The 16,999-nt window shown below is 31.9% G+C and overlaps 1 protein-coding gene across 1 annotated transcript in view; it reads right to left on the bottom strand.

Moving 5' to 3' along the window:
• Positions 1-13,693, bottom strand: part of LOC110038493 (serine/threonine-protein phosphatase 2A 65 kDa regulatory subunit A beta isoform) — a 44,539-nt gene extending 30,846 nt beyond the window's left edge. Inside the window, exons 1-5 of the mRNA XM_020743358.1 lie at positions 13,460-13,693; positions 7,320-7,735; positions 4,663-4,909; positions 3,181-3,293; positions 2,940-3,019 (exon numbers count right to left, since the gene is read on the bottom strand). Of these exons, the coding sequence (XP_020599017.1) occupies positions 2,940-3,019; positions 3,181-3,293; positions 4,663-4,909; positions 7,320-7,712 (833 nt within the window). The 5' untranslated portion in view covers positions 7,713-7,735; positions 13,460-13,693. The remainder of the gene's footprint in view (positions 1-2,939; positions 3,020-3,180; positions 3,294-4,662; positions 4,910-7,319; positions 7,736-13,459) is intronic.
• Between the last annotated feature and the right edge of the window lie 3,306 nt (positions 13,694-16,999).

The following is a 16,999-nucleotide window of genomic DNA, read 5'->3' as shown; positions in this document are numbered from 1 at the left end:
ATGTACAACTCATGATGGGTATGTTAACACTTATTTCTTTATCAAAGAGATAATTCAAATCATTTTTGTGCCTATGAAGGAAGGGATTCAAGCGGGAACTGAAATCAACAATTTTCTCCACTATTTTTGAAAGATCTTAAGAAGACGGCTATGGGGGTAGCTCTTGATCGCAACTGAGAGTTTCGAAAAGTTGTCGGCAACTCCTGAAGTGCAAGGCTTTATACAACATTTCGAAGATATATTTCTGACAAATTCCTACAAGATTGCCTCCTATGAGAGGTACAACATGTCATTTGTACCATGTGTCTGGTTCGGTCATCCTCAACAAACCTGCATATAAAATGTCAGCGGATAAGGAGCACAAAAGCTTAAGCGCTAAGTGAATGAGTTGATCCATAAAGACTTAGTGCGACTTAGTGCTAGCCCGTGCACGGTTCCGACTCTCTTGGTTTCAAAGAAGTTTGGGACATGGCACATGTGCATTGAAACTCGGTTTGCAAATAAAATCATTATCAAATATAGGTTCTCATTTCTCAATTGGATAATCTTTTTAGTCAACAAAAAAGAGCGGCTATTTTCTCCAAAACAGATCTTCAGAGTGTATGTGACATAGGGATAAGTGGAAAACAATGTTCAAGACAAAAGATGGGCTTTACGAATGGATGGTGATGACGTTAGAGCTTCCTAACGCTCCAAGCATATTTATGCACCTCATGAATCAAGTTTTTCAAACTTTTATAAGAACGTTTGTGGTGATTTACTTCGACGCTATTTCATTTATAGCTCTCACAATTCTGAAAATTTGCGATATAGTTTAGCTTCCCACCCACAAACCAATCAAAAAATGGAAGCTGCTAACAAAAGGCTTTGAAATCTGCATAATTGCTATGTGGGAAAGAATCTTGCACAATGGAATCTTCATCCATCACAAGTGAGGTATGCCTATAATTGGTCCCGCAGTCAAACTTCCAAATACAGCCCTTTGAGATGGTTTATGGGAGAAATCCAATATCTACACTTGATCTCAAGTTAGATTTTTCCATTAAGGTAGTGACCCGGATATTGAGGTTAGACTACAAAAAATCCAAAAAATACATAAATTAATTCATGAGAATATCGTTACACAAAATGAAGCATATCGATGACAAACAAACAAGAGTAAAAGGGCAGCCACTTTCAAAGAAGGAGACAATATGAATTTGACTAAGGAAAAAGCATTTTCCTCCATAAAGGAATGAGAAGCTCAAGGCCAAAGTCGATAGCCCTTTACAAATAGTGAAGCGTATTAATGACAATGCTTATCAAATTGATCTCCCCGGTTCTACTAGATTAAATGTCGCCGAATTGACTCCACATTACGAAACTAATTCTGAAACTGCTTCTCATGAAGAATCCCTACTAACACCAGATGATGCGGGAGCTGAAATTCTTCGGTTTTTAGCAGGGGATCGTACTTTTAAGTCTTTTTTCTCATTTTTTTTACTTTTGTTGAGTGCTTGCCTATATAAGGCTTCCTATTATGTTACAAGGGGATAGAGAGTTTTTGTTTAGTTGTAATAACATTTCACATATCTTTCTGGGTTAAGAAGTGTATTCAGTATCTTAGAGTGGCGCCCAAGTGGTGATCAGCCACCTTTCTTTTCAGTTAATGCATTATTTCTCTTCCTTGGAATTTTTGATCAAACTTTCTTCCGTTTTCAGAATTTTTGAAACTGCAAATTTTAGCTTTGCATTGCTAAAGTATCACACAACCTATCCTCTCTAATTCATTACACGATAAGTTGAAAATCCAATAAACAGCATAGATTTAAGCTTTGCCAACAATTTATACAGCAGAAAAGTATAAGAAGTAGACAAAAAAAAAGGTATCATATGAAAACTAGTAAAATTTCAAAAGATGAATAAAAATATATATGCCTTAGTAGTGCTATATTAACATTTTATGCATTGAGATATTCAAATCAATTTTCTAAGGGGGTTTTACATACATTACAGTTAAAACCATCATCTTAACGCATTTAACACCTAAAATTTTCTATTTACTCTCATAACACTCAATTCTTTAAATAGCAAAAAAATATACTATCTCCCTCACCCTCTCCGTTAACTTCCCATCACAATGAGTCACGACAAACTCCTCTTCTTCTTCACACACGCCACTGGTACTATTAATGCCCTTCCACTAGAGAGATTCTATCATGACTTTCTCACCTCTTCTTTGTCAATGAGGGCTTCACAATTTTGAGGAGTAAGCAGACACATGGTATGAAGATGTTAAACATGCAAATAAAATAGTTTCAAGTGTTATATATGTAGACGTCCCATTTTCAAAATTTAGAAGACTTCATCAACAAAATTAAAAATGTTTACTTAAAAATACAAAAAGAATAATAAATATGAAAAAATAAAAAAACTAATGAAAAAAATCCATACCATAAACCATATTAGATATTATGAGAATCGAATTGTACAAAAGAGGCACGAGAAAAGTAATGCAACCCACCTTATCTTATTAGTTGAGAGCTTAGGCTAACAGCTAAGAGATCTTGGGTTCAAAAGCTTGCATACAAGGTATGTATGAGTTTGAATTAAATTTGCTCAAAATCTCAATAAAAAGGTATGAGAGAATTTATTAGGGAGTATAACACGTAAAATCATATATTTGTAAAATACGTGTTGTCTTAATACAAAATCTAAGAGAATTTAAAAAAAAAATTTAAATTAAATGAACTGGTTCCTCAGAGTTGCTGTAGCACCAAGTGCATGTCTTTAGGTAAGTGAAGCCACCACCTGTCTACATAAACTTGAGTCAAGTTCATTAAAATAACAATATCTCAAAATATTCTCCCACGTATGTGACCAAAATAATTTTAATAAGCAAAACAACAACTTACACATGCAATGTATTTCTCTAACATATAATATTTGCCAAACACTACCTGGTAGTTTCTGGACCAACAGCTTCACTAAGTTCATACAACTGATTAGCAACCATATAGCGAACGCGCCATGATTTATCCTGATCAAAAATCAAAAAAGACACATTGATGAAACAAATAGTCACACAAAGTAATTAAATATTTATTAGACTTTGTTAGACATTGTAATTAAACAATTTTGAACAATTTTTTTTCTCATTAATGCATAAAAAAAATCATAAGTGAAACATAATAGACAAACCTGAGAGAAGTTAATAATTACTGGAAGAATGTGAGATACACACTCCTGGGGTTCCAACAGTTTTCCAAGCGCTGCGCATCCTTCCACAGCCAACAGACGTACAGAGTCTTGATCTAAATGGAAAATGACAAGAATACATTAGTAATAAGGTGCATATAACAAACTAACAAGAAAAATTTCAAAGAGAAGCTATCAGACAAACGTCAGAAAAAAAAATATAAAGCAAGAAAATGATTTGTTGATATGTAAAGCTGGCAGCCTGGCAATAGAATCAAAGAAACTAAAAATCATTATAAAAAAAAAGAAGCAACCCAAACTCCAACAGAAATAAGAAAAATAGTAGAACAGATTTAAAGGATCTAGCTTGAAAAAATAATCTTCAAGAGGTGAACCAATGTAGTCAATGGCACATACAAATAATAACGAGATTTTTCTCAGGAGAAATGATTTCCTAATAATAGCCACTAACTTTAACATTTGGCGCATTCAATGAATTGTTTGAAAAGTTTCAAACTGGTCTGGGGCTTGAAAAGGAATTTAAATGTGAAAAATCACCTTTAACATTAAATTATTCAGATTAGATATGGAAGATATGAACATGATTAATAGTAGTTTTTCCCCCCACTAAAGGAATGCTTTATTTCCTGACAAGCTCTGATAAAAGGTCAATACAAGCTTAAACTAGTGTCCTACTCTAGTACTTCACTTACATTACAAGCTAACAAAAACGGCAATCAATGCTTCAAGAAAAAAAAATCACAAAACAAATAATAATTTTATTTAGATAAAGAATGTTCTGGATTCTTTAGCGAACAACATACTTGGGTACTTCATTTTCTAAAAAGTTGCATATAGCTGTCCATTTAACAAAATCAGTTGTTTGTAACTACTAAAATATTCATGATCGGAATCCGATCAAATGATAGCACAAACCAAAATAATTTTTGCAGTCCTATTGCATCATTAGTCTTGAATCAGCCATTCATGGTGACCAGAGATAATGGAGTATTTATTGACCAACGAGGTAGGATGAGTTGTATGGTCTTCACATGCTAGGGAAGGGCGGTGAGTGAAGGTCGGATAGGGGTAGGATGGTAAGGAGATGCCAATGATACTGGAATTAGGTGGTTTCGAAGTACAATATTTAGTAGGAAAGTATAAAATGACCAAAATTTGTCAATTAATGGACAAAAACAGAACATTGTGTACTAAATTGAATCATTATAATAATATTTAAAGGTTCTACAGTGTGAAACTGAACAAGACTTTTGAGAAAAAAAAGGACCACAATGTGACACACTGAAAAATGAGGGGCCAAATTAGCTTTTGTAATTCATTGTTTAAGACTAACAAGCGTTTATTTAGCACTTCAATTTTCTTTTGAACCTCATAAGTTTTAACAGTAAGGTACAAACTACACTTTTGTTTAGAAAACTGTCAACTCAAATGCGAAAAGACAATCTAGTGGTTGAAATAATATACCATCTTGAGTAAGATCCTCAAACATAGACATTACATCTGTCTTCAAGTGGCTTTGTTCAACAGTACTTGCAAATTTTCCCAAGTTGGATGCTGCAGATCTTCTCACCATAGGCATGTCATCTTGACAAAGCTGACCATATATGGATCTCAGTTCAGCTTTCAGCATATCAGGGGAACTTGGATAGGCAATATGAAACAAGCCACAAGAGGAAACTCGAGCTGTAAACCATTCACCAGCTGCTAATCTCTGACATTGGCAACATGGTCAAAACAAATAAGTTAGGTTCAAAACACAGAAATTTATTGTATAAATCAGTAGTACTAACAAAGAGGGGAGAGTGAGTAAATTAAAAAATAAGGAAATAATAGAACAAGAAAATGTCAGGTGACACTACATAAATTAGGATTAAAAAAACATGACTACATGCAGTGGTGCATTTGGGAGGGGGGCCAGAGGGGGCACGGGCCCTCTACAATTTTTTTGCAAATTCTGCAGCCTATGTTTTCCACCTTCCATGCTTTTCTTTCCTGACCACATTTTTCTTTAGAAAAATTCTCATTTAAAATCCCTCAAAATATTATATCTTTACAAGCCATTCTAAAAGGCTTCAACATCATGAGTTCATTTGAAATTGGTGAAATGTTATATTTAAATAACGGTAGAAAAATTCCCTCACCAATGTGAGACAAAAACAATAAAAGAAAAACTTGAAATTATTTTTTCTTAGTTTCCATGGAGCTTCAGCAACTCGAACAGTGGAATTTGATTTTTTTTTTAGCATTTTTAAACATACCAGCCAAGTCCTATATGTTTACATACCTAAGACATAAAATTTACTTCAGATTTATACCACGCAAATCTTTAATATCTCATAAAAAAATACCACCATTTTAACTTTTAAAAAAATGAAATACACCTTTTTCATGCATAGGTAAGATGGCATGCATATTAAAATTGAACTTTAGGTGTTAGATATGTAAATACATGGGAATTGAGTGGTATGTATGTAAATATTCTTTTCTTTATTTGGTTTTGTTCAGTTAGTTTTTAAATAGTTTTTAGTTAAAAATATTAAAAAAATAATTAAATTTTAAAATAGATTTTAATTTATACTTTTTATATTAATATTATAAGATTTTTTAAGATAAGAATGTAAAATTAATTGAATACCTTAACAAGCATTAATTGAGTACATAAATCAATATCAAATGAACTCTAACTGAGCGGAATGACAGGTTGCTTGTTGAAAGCTCAATTCATTTGCTGCCCTAATTCTTAGCTCGAGAACCGGTAGAAGTCCATATCGGTATTAAACATGGCCATAATTTTGCTTTGATAGACGCATATTGGTCAAAATATTTTTATAACTATTAAAGTTTATATATTCATAAATTTTTTCAGGTATATTAGCAAATTTCATTTTTTTTTTCCCTGCGTTACTTGAACAAACAGAAAATAGGGTAAGATTAAATTTAATTTGCTCAATGTAATTTCAAAAAATGAAAAAAAAAATTATACATACAATATATTTTTTACTTTTTTACATATCTAACACTCAAAGATTGATATTTACATTTATAACGCTATGTTATTATAAACTTATACAAAAAAATGTGTATTTAACTTTTAAAAAGCTAGTAATAGTTTTTTTTTTATGTGAAGTTAAACATGAGAGAGATATGCACGAAAATATGAAGGCTTAGGTGTTAGATATATAAAAATATAAGAACTGTGTGGTATGTATGTGAATGTGTAATAAAAAGAGAAACCCCCAGCCTTAAAGGTGAAATGCTTAATATCAATCTCAACGAGGAGTTCATTAACCTAAAGTGATTAAATTAAATTAAATAAACAAAGTCAACGTACTAATTTATTTTTCAAAAGCAATTTGATTGTGGTGCAATTGAATATTGTACTTCTTTAAATGCTTCAGCTAAATTTGTCATTGTCAATCCCAAGTTTAGATGAAAAATATTGAGGAAATTTTTGAAAAAGTTAATTTGTACCCCCCGCTTTGAAAATTTTCTGGTTATGCCACTGACTATATGTAAACATTATCAAATAAGCATAAAAAAACACTTACATTTCTATATAACCAATGTAACAATAATTGCTTCAATTTCACATACATACTGTTGCATGTAGGTCATAAGAGACAGAAGATAACCATAAATCATTAAGAATCATATAATTTTACTAACTGTGAACAAAAAGAGCTTTCGATCCGGAAAGACAAGAAAATAAGGCATAAACTTTAAAATATGGCAAATCAATAATTTATCAAAGTTCAAAGAATCAATAGCTTTAAATTCTGTTCATTAAAAGCATCAATATATAGCTATTTCACATTCAATATGTATCGACTATTAGACTTGTGCATGAAATAAACTCACTAATCTTAGAAAATCTTTGGGTTAATATAAAAATCTTGAATTCCAATAATTGTAAAATTATCAAAATGAAATAAGAATTCAGGTATTTGAATCAGTAGTAGGTTTCTTCTATAGATTCCATGGTCAACAGTCATAGTTTCTCACTATAAAAGATTATAATTCCGATCAAAAATTGGAGTTAAAGCATACAGCCAAAAAAAACAAAAAATATAGGAGAACGATAGCCAATGTAACAAAACAACAGGAATAAGTAAACTTCTCACCTTTACCAAAGGAACAAACCAATCCACTATATCACTTTCCTTCATCTGTGATCCAATTCTACACAAGGACTCAACAGCTTTATCTCTGACACAAGTTTCCTCTACAGTACACAAAGTCTCCAAAGGCGGGAGCAAGACATGAGCATATTCCACACCTCCAACATAAGGAATGAATACACCCAGTTCCTCCGCCATTGCAAGAAGAACTTCATCATCATCGTCATTGTTATCGCTGAGAAAAGGAATCAACTCCTTCCGAGTTCTTTCTTCACCAAGTGCCCTTGCTATAGTAGAAAGCCTACGGATGGAGTTCAACCTCAGCTGAATATCTTCATTTTTAAGTTCATCAATTAGAATAGCAATCGGATACAGTGGCTCATCAAGCATAGCCATTAGCCTTCACAAATCGCTCAAAGCTGCAAGACATGAAGGAAAGATAATTAAACTTTAGAATTTATACTGATAATTTAAGAATTACTAAATTAGGGCATAGATAAAGTGATAAGATTACGGAAAGGCAATATCATAATGTAAAACTAGAGAAACCACAGCATTCTTTATCAAGGATATCAACTACAAGAAAAAAGAGCATTTAATGGGTCTAGAACCTCTGACAGATAAGAAACTGAGGATCTATCGTGATAAACATTCAATTCTTAGGTATTTCATAGTCTCACACCACCCAATTTGTTTATATCATGTTATATAGAAACAAACAAAGTCAGGTTTTGCTTCTTGCTTTTAAAAAGAATTCCACAAGTGAAAATAATAAGAGGCAGTTGCTTTCTCAAGGTATTAATTAAATTTCCAGACAAAACAAACGTAGGCTGATTTTTTTAAACCTAAAGTAAAATATTTTGAGTTACATATCAGAAAGCGAAAAGAAAAGCTCAAAAAAGCATCACATTATGTGAAGCTCACAAAACAAGTATGAGAACCATGCAGCCCTATGCTCATCTTAATTGTTCCACATAAAGCCTCTATAAAGTGCAAAACACTCTCCAAAGAGGAGGGAAGGACTGAGTAACAGAATGATCATAAGGAGCTAGATGGCATCTTCACATGTATTAATCGTGAAATTCTTAAAACATTCAAGTTAAGAGGACCAATATGACATGTAATGTTGTCAAAGGAACAATTTGGTCATGTCCCATTATTGTTTTTTTTTTTACCATAAAAAAATTCTTAACTTTTTTATGAAATAATATAAAAGAAAAATAATTTTCTTTCCCAGTATTGGATCGAGGGATGTGAAATTAATTGTAGCTATCAAATTATGAACAATGAAAGAGGAAAAGACAGTAATAAAATACATGGATATTGTCTTTGTGATGTTGCTTGAGTTCGTTTTTTGCAACAATCGGTTGTCAATATAAGCAAACCGCCCACTAAGACCACTACTGCTACCTCCTTTATCTTGAACTTCGACATTTTTTATTTCAGCTACTCGAGTTACTCATTTTCATGAATTTGGCATTGGTTAACTATCTGTTTCATTCCTAGAATAGGCGCTCAACCTCAATATCTATCTGATCAACTAATTGACTTAAAATTATGATGTTTGCTTGTTATGCCATTTAAGGTATAAAGTTGGCATTAGTTTTGATGTATTCTTTTGTATATAATGCATAATTATGAATGCTTCTTACCTAGGAAAGAAGTAGTTTAATATTCTCCTTTAATAGGGTACTTCAATTTTACCCTTCTTTCCCAACTCCAAACCCCAGTTTAATCTTGATGAAATAAGGTAGGATTTTAATGATTTAAGGACTTAAAACCTACATTATCCACTTTATGTTTAATAAAAGCAATTGAGAATTTTCTACCGACATGCTGTATCTTACTTTCCCTTTCCTAAGCAACAATTTTGAAGTAATCCTTGTGACCCTCGTGGATCTATAGAAACCCTTGTAATTGTCACTATGTTATATGCATCATGAAAAGAGAATTTTAACAAAATAAATCGAACTTCGTGATGCAAATAGTAATGAGAATTGAAATATGAACCAGATTTAGAAGAATTTTTTCAATAATATATTGACTATTCAAAGAACTTAATGTTGACAGCAGTGACATGGCTAGATTAGACTTTGTGAAAGTTGTGCATATAGATTTATTTATCCAATTTTTCACAAGTACAACAACAACAAAGCCTTAATCCCACTAAGTGTGGTCGGCTACATGAATCCTTTTTCTCCATTGCCCATTGAATCCTTTTTCTCCATTGCATCCTATTTAGTATCATATTTTCATTTATTTCTAATAAATTAAAATCATTTTTTATACAATAAGCCCGAGTCATCCTAGGTTTACTTTTGCATTTCTTAACATAAGTCGAATCTGAAACATCTACTCTCCAAATCATCAGATGATCGACATTATTTAAAAATACAAAAAAGAAACATACAATTGGAAATTATTTCTTCATTCATAATGATGCAAAAGTATAGCAAGACATATTTTAGCAAAATATAATTCTGCATAAACTACAAATGAAATTCAAGAAATCACAGTTGGGTAATCCATTTCATCACTTTTGAGCACATTGGTTATGAACTTACGACAGCATATCTTAGTGAAAATAACTACATTGTTATATAAAAGTATATTTATTACTGATGACACACAAATGATAACCCTAAACCCTAAGCAATGATAACCATCAATATACCTAACCACAGCCTGAATAGCAAAGACATCATTCAAAATGCCACATGAAAAGAATACAACAAAAAAGAAAGGATACTTAAAAATATTTTACAACTTCAAAGGTATTCTTTTCTGTCACCCATATGATTGCAAGAGACGCATCTCATTTATCTATCGGTTTTAGAGACTTATTTTTAGCTCTGAATTGGACAGCAACGCATTTCCCAACTTGGAAAAGTCAAACCAAAAATTGAATCATTCAAAACACTCTCTATAAATGCATTAACCTTCTTAATCAGCACTACACAACATTATTTCAAACAAATCATATTACCATTTAGAAAAATATTAGCAGCAGGTGAAAAATGTTTCCATCAGAAATTGTAACACCCAAAAATAGCAAATTAGCCTTTTCTTGATTGTACGTTTCAACTCCATTGAGTTTAAAATGGTCAATTGCTAAGCATTGGATGAAGAGAACTCCAGATTCAAATATATCATGTACAAAAAAAATATTATTCTAGCACAAAAGCTGCCTAAAGAAGGGAAAACGCTTAAAAGAAAATACTACCACAATAACAACAACAACAACAACAAAGCCTTAATCCCACTATGTGGGGTCGGCTACATGAATCCTTTTTCTCCATTGCGTCCTATTTAGTGTCATAATTCCACCTTCCTTAACATAAGTCGAATCTAAAACATCTATTCTCCTAATCAAATCATCAAATGATCGACGTTTAATGTGACCAAACCATCTAAGACGACTTTCTCTAATTTTTTCCGTCACTGGAGCAACACCAACCCTATGACGGATATATTCATTTTGCATTTGTCTCTAAGTGTAAAGCCACTCATCCGCCTAATCATTCTCATCTCGGCAACACTTAATTTAATATTATGCTTCTCTTTTAAAGGCAAACATTCAGCGCCATAGAGCATTGCAGGTCACACCACCGTCTTATAGAATTTTCCTTTCAGTCTAAGTGGTACTTTTCTATCACACAAAAGGCCCGAAGCATTCCACCACTTCAACCAACCAACTTGAAATCTACTATTAACATCCCCATCTATATCACCATCGCTTTGAACAACAGACCCGAGATATCTAAATCGTTCACACCTTTTAACAATTTGATCACCCAAAGTTAAACTTTTGTCGATAGAGCTACTACTACTAAAATTACATTCCATGTATTCAGTTTTAGTTCAACTCAAATGAAGGCCTTTAGACTCCAATATAGACCTCCATAACTCAATACGACTTTAGTGTCATATTTCCGCCTTTCTTAACATATGTCAAATCTAAAACGTCCATTCTCATAATCGAATCATCAGATGGTTGATGTTTAATGTGACCAAATCATCTAAGACAACTTCCTCTAATTTTTTCCGTCACTGGAGCTACACCAACCCTATGACGGATATATTCATTTTGCATTTTGTCTCTAAGTGTAAAGCCACTCATCCACCTAATCATTCTCATCTCGGCAACACTTAACTTAATATTATGCTTCTCTTCTAAAGGCAAACATTCAGCACCATAGAGCATTGCAAGTCTCACCACAATCTTATAAAATTTTCCTTTCAGTTTAAGCGGTATTTTTCTATCACACAAAAGGCCCGAAGCATTCCTCCACATCAACCAACCAACTTGAATTCTACTATTAACATCCCCATCTATATCATCATCGCTTTGAACAACATACCCGAGATATCTAAATCGTTCACACCTTTTAGCAATTTGATCGCCCAAAGTTAAACTTTTGTAGCTAGAGCTACTACTACTAAAATTACATTCCATGTATTCAGTTTTATTTCAACTCAAATGAAGGCCTTTAGACTCTAATATAGACCTCCATAACTCAAGTTTTTTCTGGGCATTTTCTCTGATCTTATCCACGAGAAGGATATCATTAGCAAAAATCATACACCAAGGTACATCTTCATGTAAATGTCCCGTAAAACCATCCAAACTAAAGCAAAAAGAAATATATGGGCTTAAAGACGATCCCTAATGTAATCCAACTAAAATAGGAAAATATTTGGTCAATCTTCCTTCAGTCTTCCTTCAGTTCATTTGGTCAATCTTCCTTCAGTTCGAACACAAGTAACAGCTCTAGTGTACATATCTTTAATGACTTGAATATAAGTCATATCAACAAGAACTCTCCAATGAACTCTCCAATGGATATCTCTTGGAACCTTATCATAAGCTTTTTCTAAATAAATAAAAATCAAATGTATATCCTCATTATCACTTAACTTTTCCATCAAATCTCTCAATAAATGTACAGCTTCCATGATAGATCTACCCGGCATAAATCCAAATTGATTATGAGAAATCTTTGTAATACATCTTAACCTATGATCAATTACCCTTTCCCATAATTTTAAAGTATGACACATCAACTTAATTCCTCTATAAATCCCACACTTTTGTGCGTCCCATTTATTTTTAAAAATGAGGACCAAAATACTCTTCCTCCACTCCTCAAGCATCTTTTTAGTTTTAAAAAAAATATTAAATAGTTTAGTAAGCAAAGTAACTCCCAAATCTCCTAAATATTTTCATATTTCAATTGGGATATCATCAGGTCCTACAGACTTTGCACCCTTGGTTTACTACAGCACAAATAAAAAAGTAATAGTAAATTTTCACTGTAGACATTGAATAATATAACAATCAATAATGAAATTGATATAGGTGTTTGCAGCATTTTCTGTCATGTTGCAAGGAAGAGAAACCATAATGACCACTAAAATTTAAAAAATATCCCAAACCAAAAATACTTCAAAAATTTACATACATACCCACTCAATTCCAATGTATTTACATACCTAAAATGTAAACTTCAAATTTTACATGCATGCCACCTTGCCTATACATGTAAATATGTATTTCACTTTTTAAAAGTAAAAATGGTGGCAATTTTGACGTGATGTAAAAGATTTGGGTGGAATGTAAAAAATAAAAGTTAAGGTGTTAGAAATGCAAATACATAGGAATTGCGTGTTATGTAAAAATACTTTTCATTCATCCAAATATGATGTTTAAGGGAGATAAACAATTCTAGATTTCACCGACCAATGAATAATGCACTGACATAGCATAAGCAAATCTAGATGCTTCTTCCCGCGCACCAATCCGTAGCATTCCCTTTAAACCAAAAAGTAGAAAACCTAGACACATCCCGGAACTCCAGCAGGTGAGAAAAAAAAATCACTTTAACCACCGAACAAGAAACAAATCAATATCTTCCAACAAAAATTATAATAATAATAAATCCGTCAACAATTTCCTCCGCCAATTCAATAGTGAAATCCAATAAAATCCCCCTATCTCGTAACGGATTTTGAGCAGGATTTACGCTGGATTTAACCTAAAACTTGCCAGTCGGTCGTTCTGGACAAAATAAAGCCGCAGAATTTATAAATCCGGAGTAAATCGTGGACGGGCTTTCGCGCGAAAAGGGAAGATGTGAAGTTACCTTCCGGTAGTAACAGAGCGGAAGGAGGAGACAGATAGGAATTTCGGGTCTCTCTACACCGCGATCCCGCCGTTTCCTTACCAGTTATCTCTGATCGCAATTGTATTTGGAGGGTTTGGTCTCGAAGGAGATAGTTTTAAGCGAAACTAGGAGCTGGTAGATGGGGAGTGAAGCAGACGAGGGTTTCGGGCAGAGAGGGAGAAGGGCTTCGGACAAAGAGGAAAGAGGAGATAGTTTGAGATTTTATTTTTATTTAAAGTAATTTAATTATTTTAATTGAGTAATAATAAATAAAGAGAATTACATGTTATGTATAAATTTTCATAATAAATAATTAATTATTAAATTATTAAATTAATTATAATTAAATAAATTTTAATATAATTGTTAATAGTTTATTAATGAACAAAAAATAATTTAAGTAATTAATGCAAATTAATGTTAAATTATTATTTAATAAGTATTTAGTTTAATAATTGTAAATTAATAATAGATTATTTTAGTAAATCATTCCGTATTAACTAGCATAATTAGAATTAAATTTAATTAAATAATTATTTTTTATACTAATGATAAAATAATATTTTTTTATTATAACAAACATAATTATTTTTTAAATCCTAGTAAGGGTTGTCAGACAACTTGATTGAATTTAATTGGATTTATCAAATCCAATGCTAAATAGATTTTGAGATTTAATCCTTATAGGATTTACTAAGTTTGAATTTACAGGATTTATTATATTCTTCTAACATAAATTAAATTTGTTGTCATATAGCCCCTAGTCGGGACAGACACACTTAAGAATAAAGAATGGTAGAACATGGCATATCAACTCCAGCGAACGAAAAATGTGCACTAGAGCCACGAGGAAAGGAATGGATGGAACCCTTACCCAACAAAGCAAAGTTGGTCTCAGCTACTGCACGACGGTAATGAAAAAGGAAGAAAGAGAGAAGACCAATTTATGCAAGAAAATCTCATTTATATTTCGGAAACGTCATGTTAAATCGAAAGCTCAGTGAGAATCAACTTTTTATATGTGATTATGAGCAAAAAGAGAGCAAAAATTCTACAGAATCGCGAGAGAGCGGAAGCCAAGGGCATTGAACAGGACCATACTTTTGTATTTTTAAGAGTGTATCTCAAAGAAGTATAAATTGATCTGCAAAAATTGATTGACACGAATTCTAAATTATTTTTTATACAAATTAAAATTTTACACAAAAATTAAGAATTTAATTTGTAGATTTGAATCACACATTATTTCATAAACTCAACTTTCTTTAAGAAAATTATAGATATTTAAAACATATCACACAATTCTTGTGGTTTACATTTCTAATATCATACAATTGTTGTGTTTTTATATGTCTAATAATTAAAATTTGATAAATATATAACCAAAACTTTCAAATTTTAATTCTTTTAAAATTTAAATAATTAGAAGATATTATTTATTTGTAAATAATTGATATTAGTCATATTTTTAAAACGATATTACATATTTGAACATTTAATAAATAAATATTAAATTTATAAATACATTAAAATTATATTATTGATGGCTCAAATTACAATGGATTAGCTCGAAACTGCTATACCAAGCCTAAAATCGAGTATATCATGCCTTTAAAAGATTTGAACTTATTTTAAAGAACTCTCAATTTACAAAACTAATTTATTATGACATATTATCAAATTAATCATTGAGTATTTTAATAAAATTAAAAACTCATGAATATTAATGATTGAAATTATTAGTAAATAATAAACATTAATTTTTCATCAATTTTGAAATGATTAAACAATATGTTTTAAAATAGATTAATAAAAACTATTATTTATCTAATTTAATCTATCCTTCACTTGATAATGAGAAAAAAGATTTAATTCAAAATTATATTAAAAAATAAAACATAATATAAAAGAAACAATTGACTTTTCTATGATTTGAAATATGAATATATGGGCAAATATGTCATTCATATTTTTGTTTTAAGAAACATACACAAAAGTTTATTTTGAATGAAATTACTCATAATGATAGATAACAATCTTGTATTCAACAGTTATTATTAGACTCGTAAATAAAAACTTAGTTCGAACCTTTCTATGTATGTTTGAGCAAAGGTTAGAACCTTGACTCAAATCATGGAGGCAAATGTCTATGAAAGAGATGTGTAAAAAATAATAACTTGTCTTCGTGAGGATGTTATTAAAATTAGGAATTCACGAAGAAAGCTCGATAAGGTCAAGCATTGATCAAACAAATGGCATGTGATAAGGAGTTTGAGATGAGGGCTTGTTTGAGCTAGGCGATAATGGGACTTACATGTGAAGCATAAGAGGAGCTTGCTAGGGTTAGGTATCAACAAGATTGGTGGCATAAGGCATGTGAATTAGAATAAGCATTTAGGATAGGAGCTCATTGGGGCCATACATGATGGGATCAATTTTTTTGCAACAATTGAAGAGAATATGAATTCATAATGTGAGCTAGATGGAGTCGAGTATTGATGGAAGCTCTTTAAAGTTAAGCATCAATGAGATTGTCACGAACCCCTCACCTTGTTTGAACATGAGTTTGAATCATGTTTGAACCAAAATTTAAACTTAGGCTTGAACCAATTTCAAAGAGTTTTGATTTTAATAAACCACCTATGTAAAGAAGAGCATATCGCTCACTAGGGATAAATTTATTCAAAATGAACTCTTAAGGATATTTACTTAAGTAAATAAATATCATGATTATTATTTGCTCAGAGTGAAATATTTGATTTTTAGGGGGTACACTTTTTCATATTTTACATCTATTTAAACTCTAAAATGCTTAAGAAATGTATTTTTTATCTTAATTGTGCAAGGAGCAAGGTGAACAGTAGAATTGGAGTAAAAAAAGCGAAAATAAGCACAATTGAAGGATTTCTGACCGGCACACCCGTCTTGAAATGTCATCGCTCCCGATTTAAGCTTCAGCATGCCCGAGCCCTTACTAACACGCCTCCACCCTATGTAAAGAGTCTGTGCCAACTTCGCGTGCCCGCACCTAGAAAGATCATACTACAATTTACTTGCACCGACATCGCAAAACACTTGTGTCATACTCAGCACACCCACGCCTTAATCGTGGTGTGTCCGCGCTAGTTTTCAGAATCAATTTTGGCAAGAATTTTATTGTCATTATCAAGCTTTACCTATATAAAGTAATTCATAAGTCCGATCTTAAATATCTTTTGGCGGCTGGAGGCAGTAAGAAATGTAGGGTTTTGATTAGAGAAAAGATTACTCTTGGGTTTCTCTTATTCCTTTACATTGAAACCTCAAGAGAGATTGTTTCCCTTTGATTGCCCGAGAAGATTTGGAAATATCTATCATATGAGAGGAGAGGGTTTTTGTGGAGAAGACAAGTTTTCTTGAAATTCTTGTTTTTATTTTTTTTTTCTTACAATAAAAATCCGCATGGATTCTATGGTTGTGACTTTCTCTACAATGTGTGGCTGGTCCTTTTTTCATGTCTCTGCGATGTAGGGGTAGTAG

Source organism: Phalaenopsis equestris, unplaced genomic scaffold, assembly GCF_001263595.1.
Source record: "Phalaenopsis equestris unplaced genomic scaffold, ASM126359v1 Scaffold232974, whole genome shotgun sequence".
Classification (NCBI taxonomy): domain Eukaryota; kingdom Viridiplantae; phylum Streptophyta; class Magnoliopsida; order Asparagales; family Orchidaceae; genus Phalaenopsis; species Phalaenopsis equestris.
Note: the sequence above shows the minus strand (reverse complement) of the source record. Positions and strands in the feature narration are given on the sequence as shown.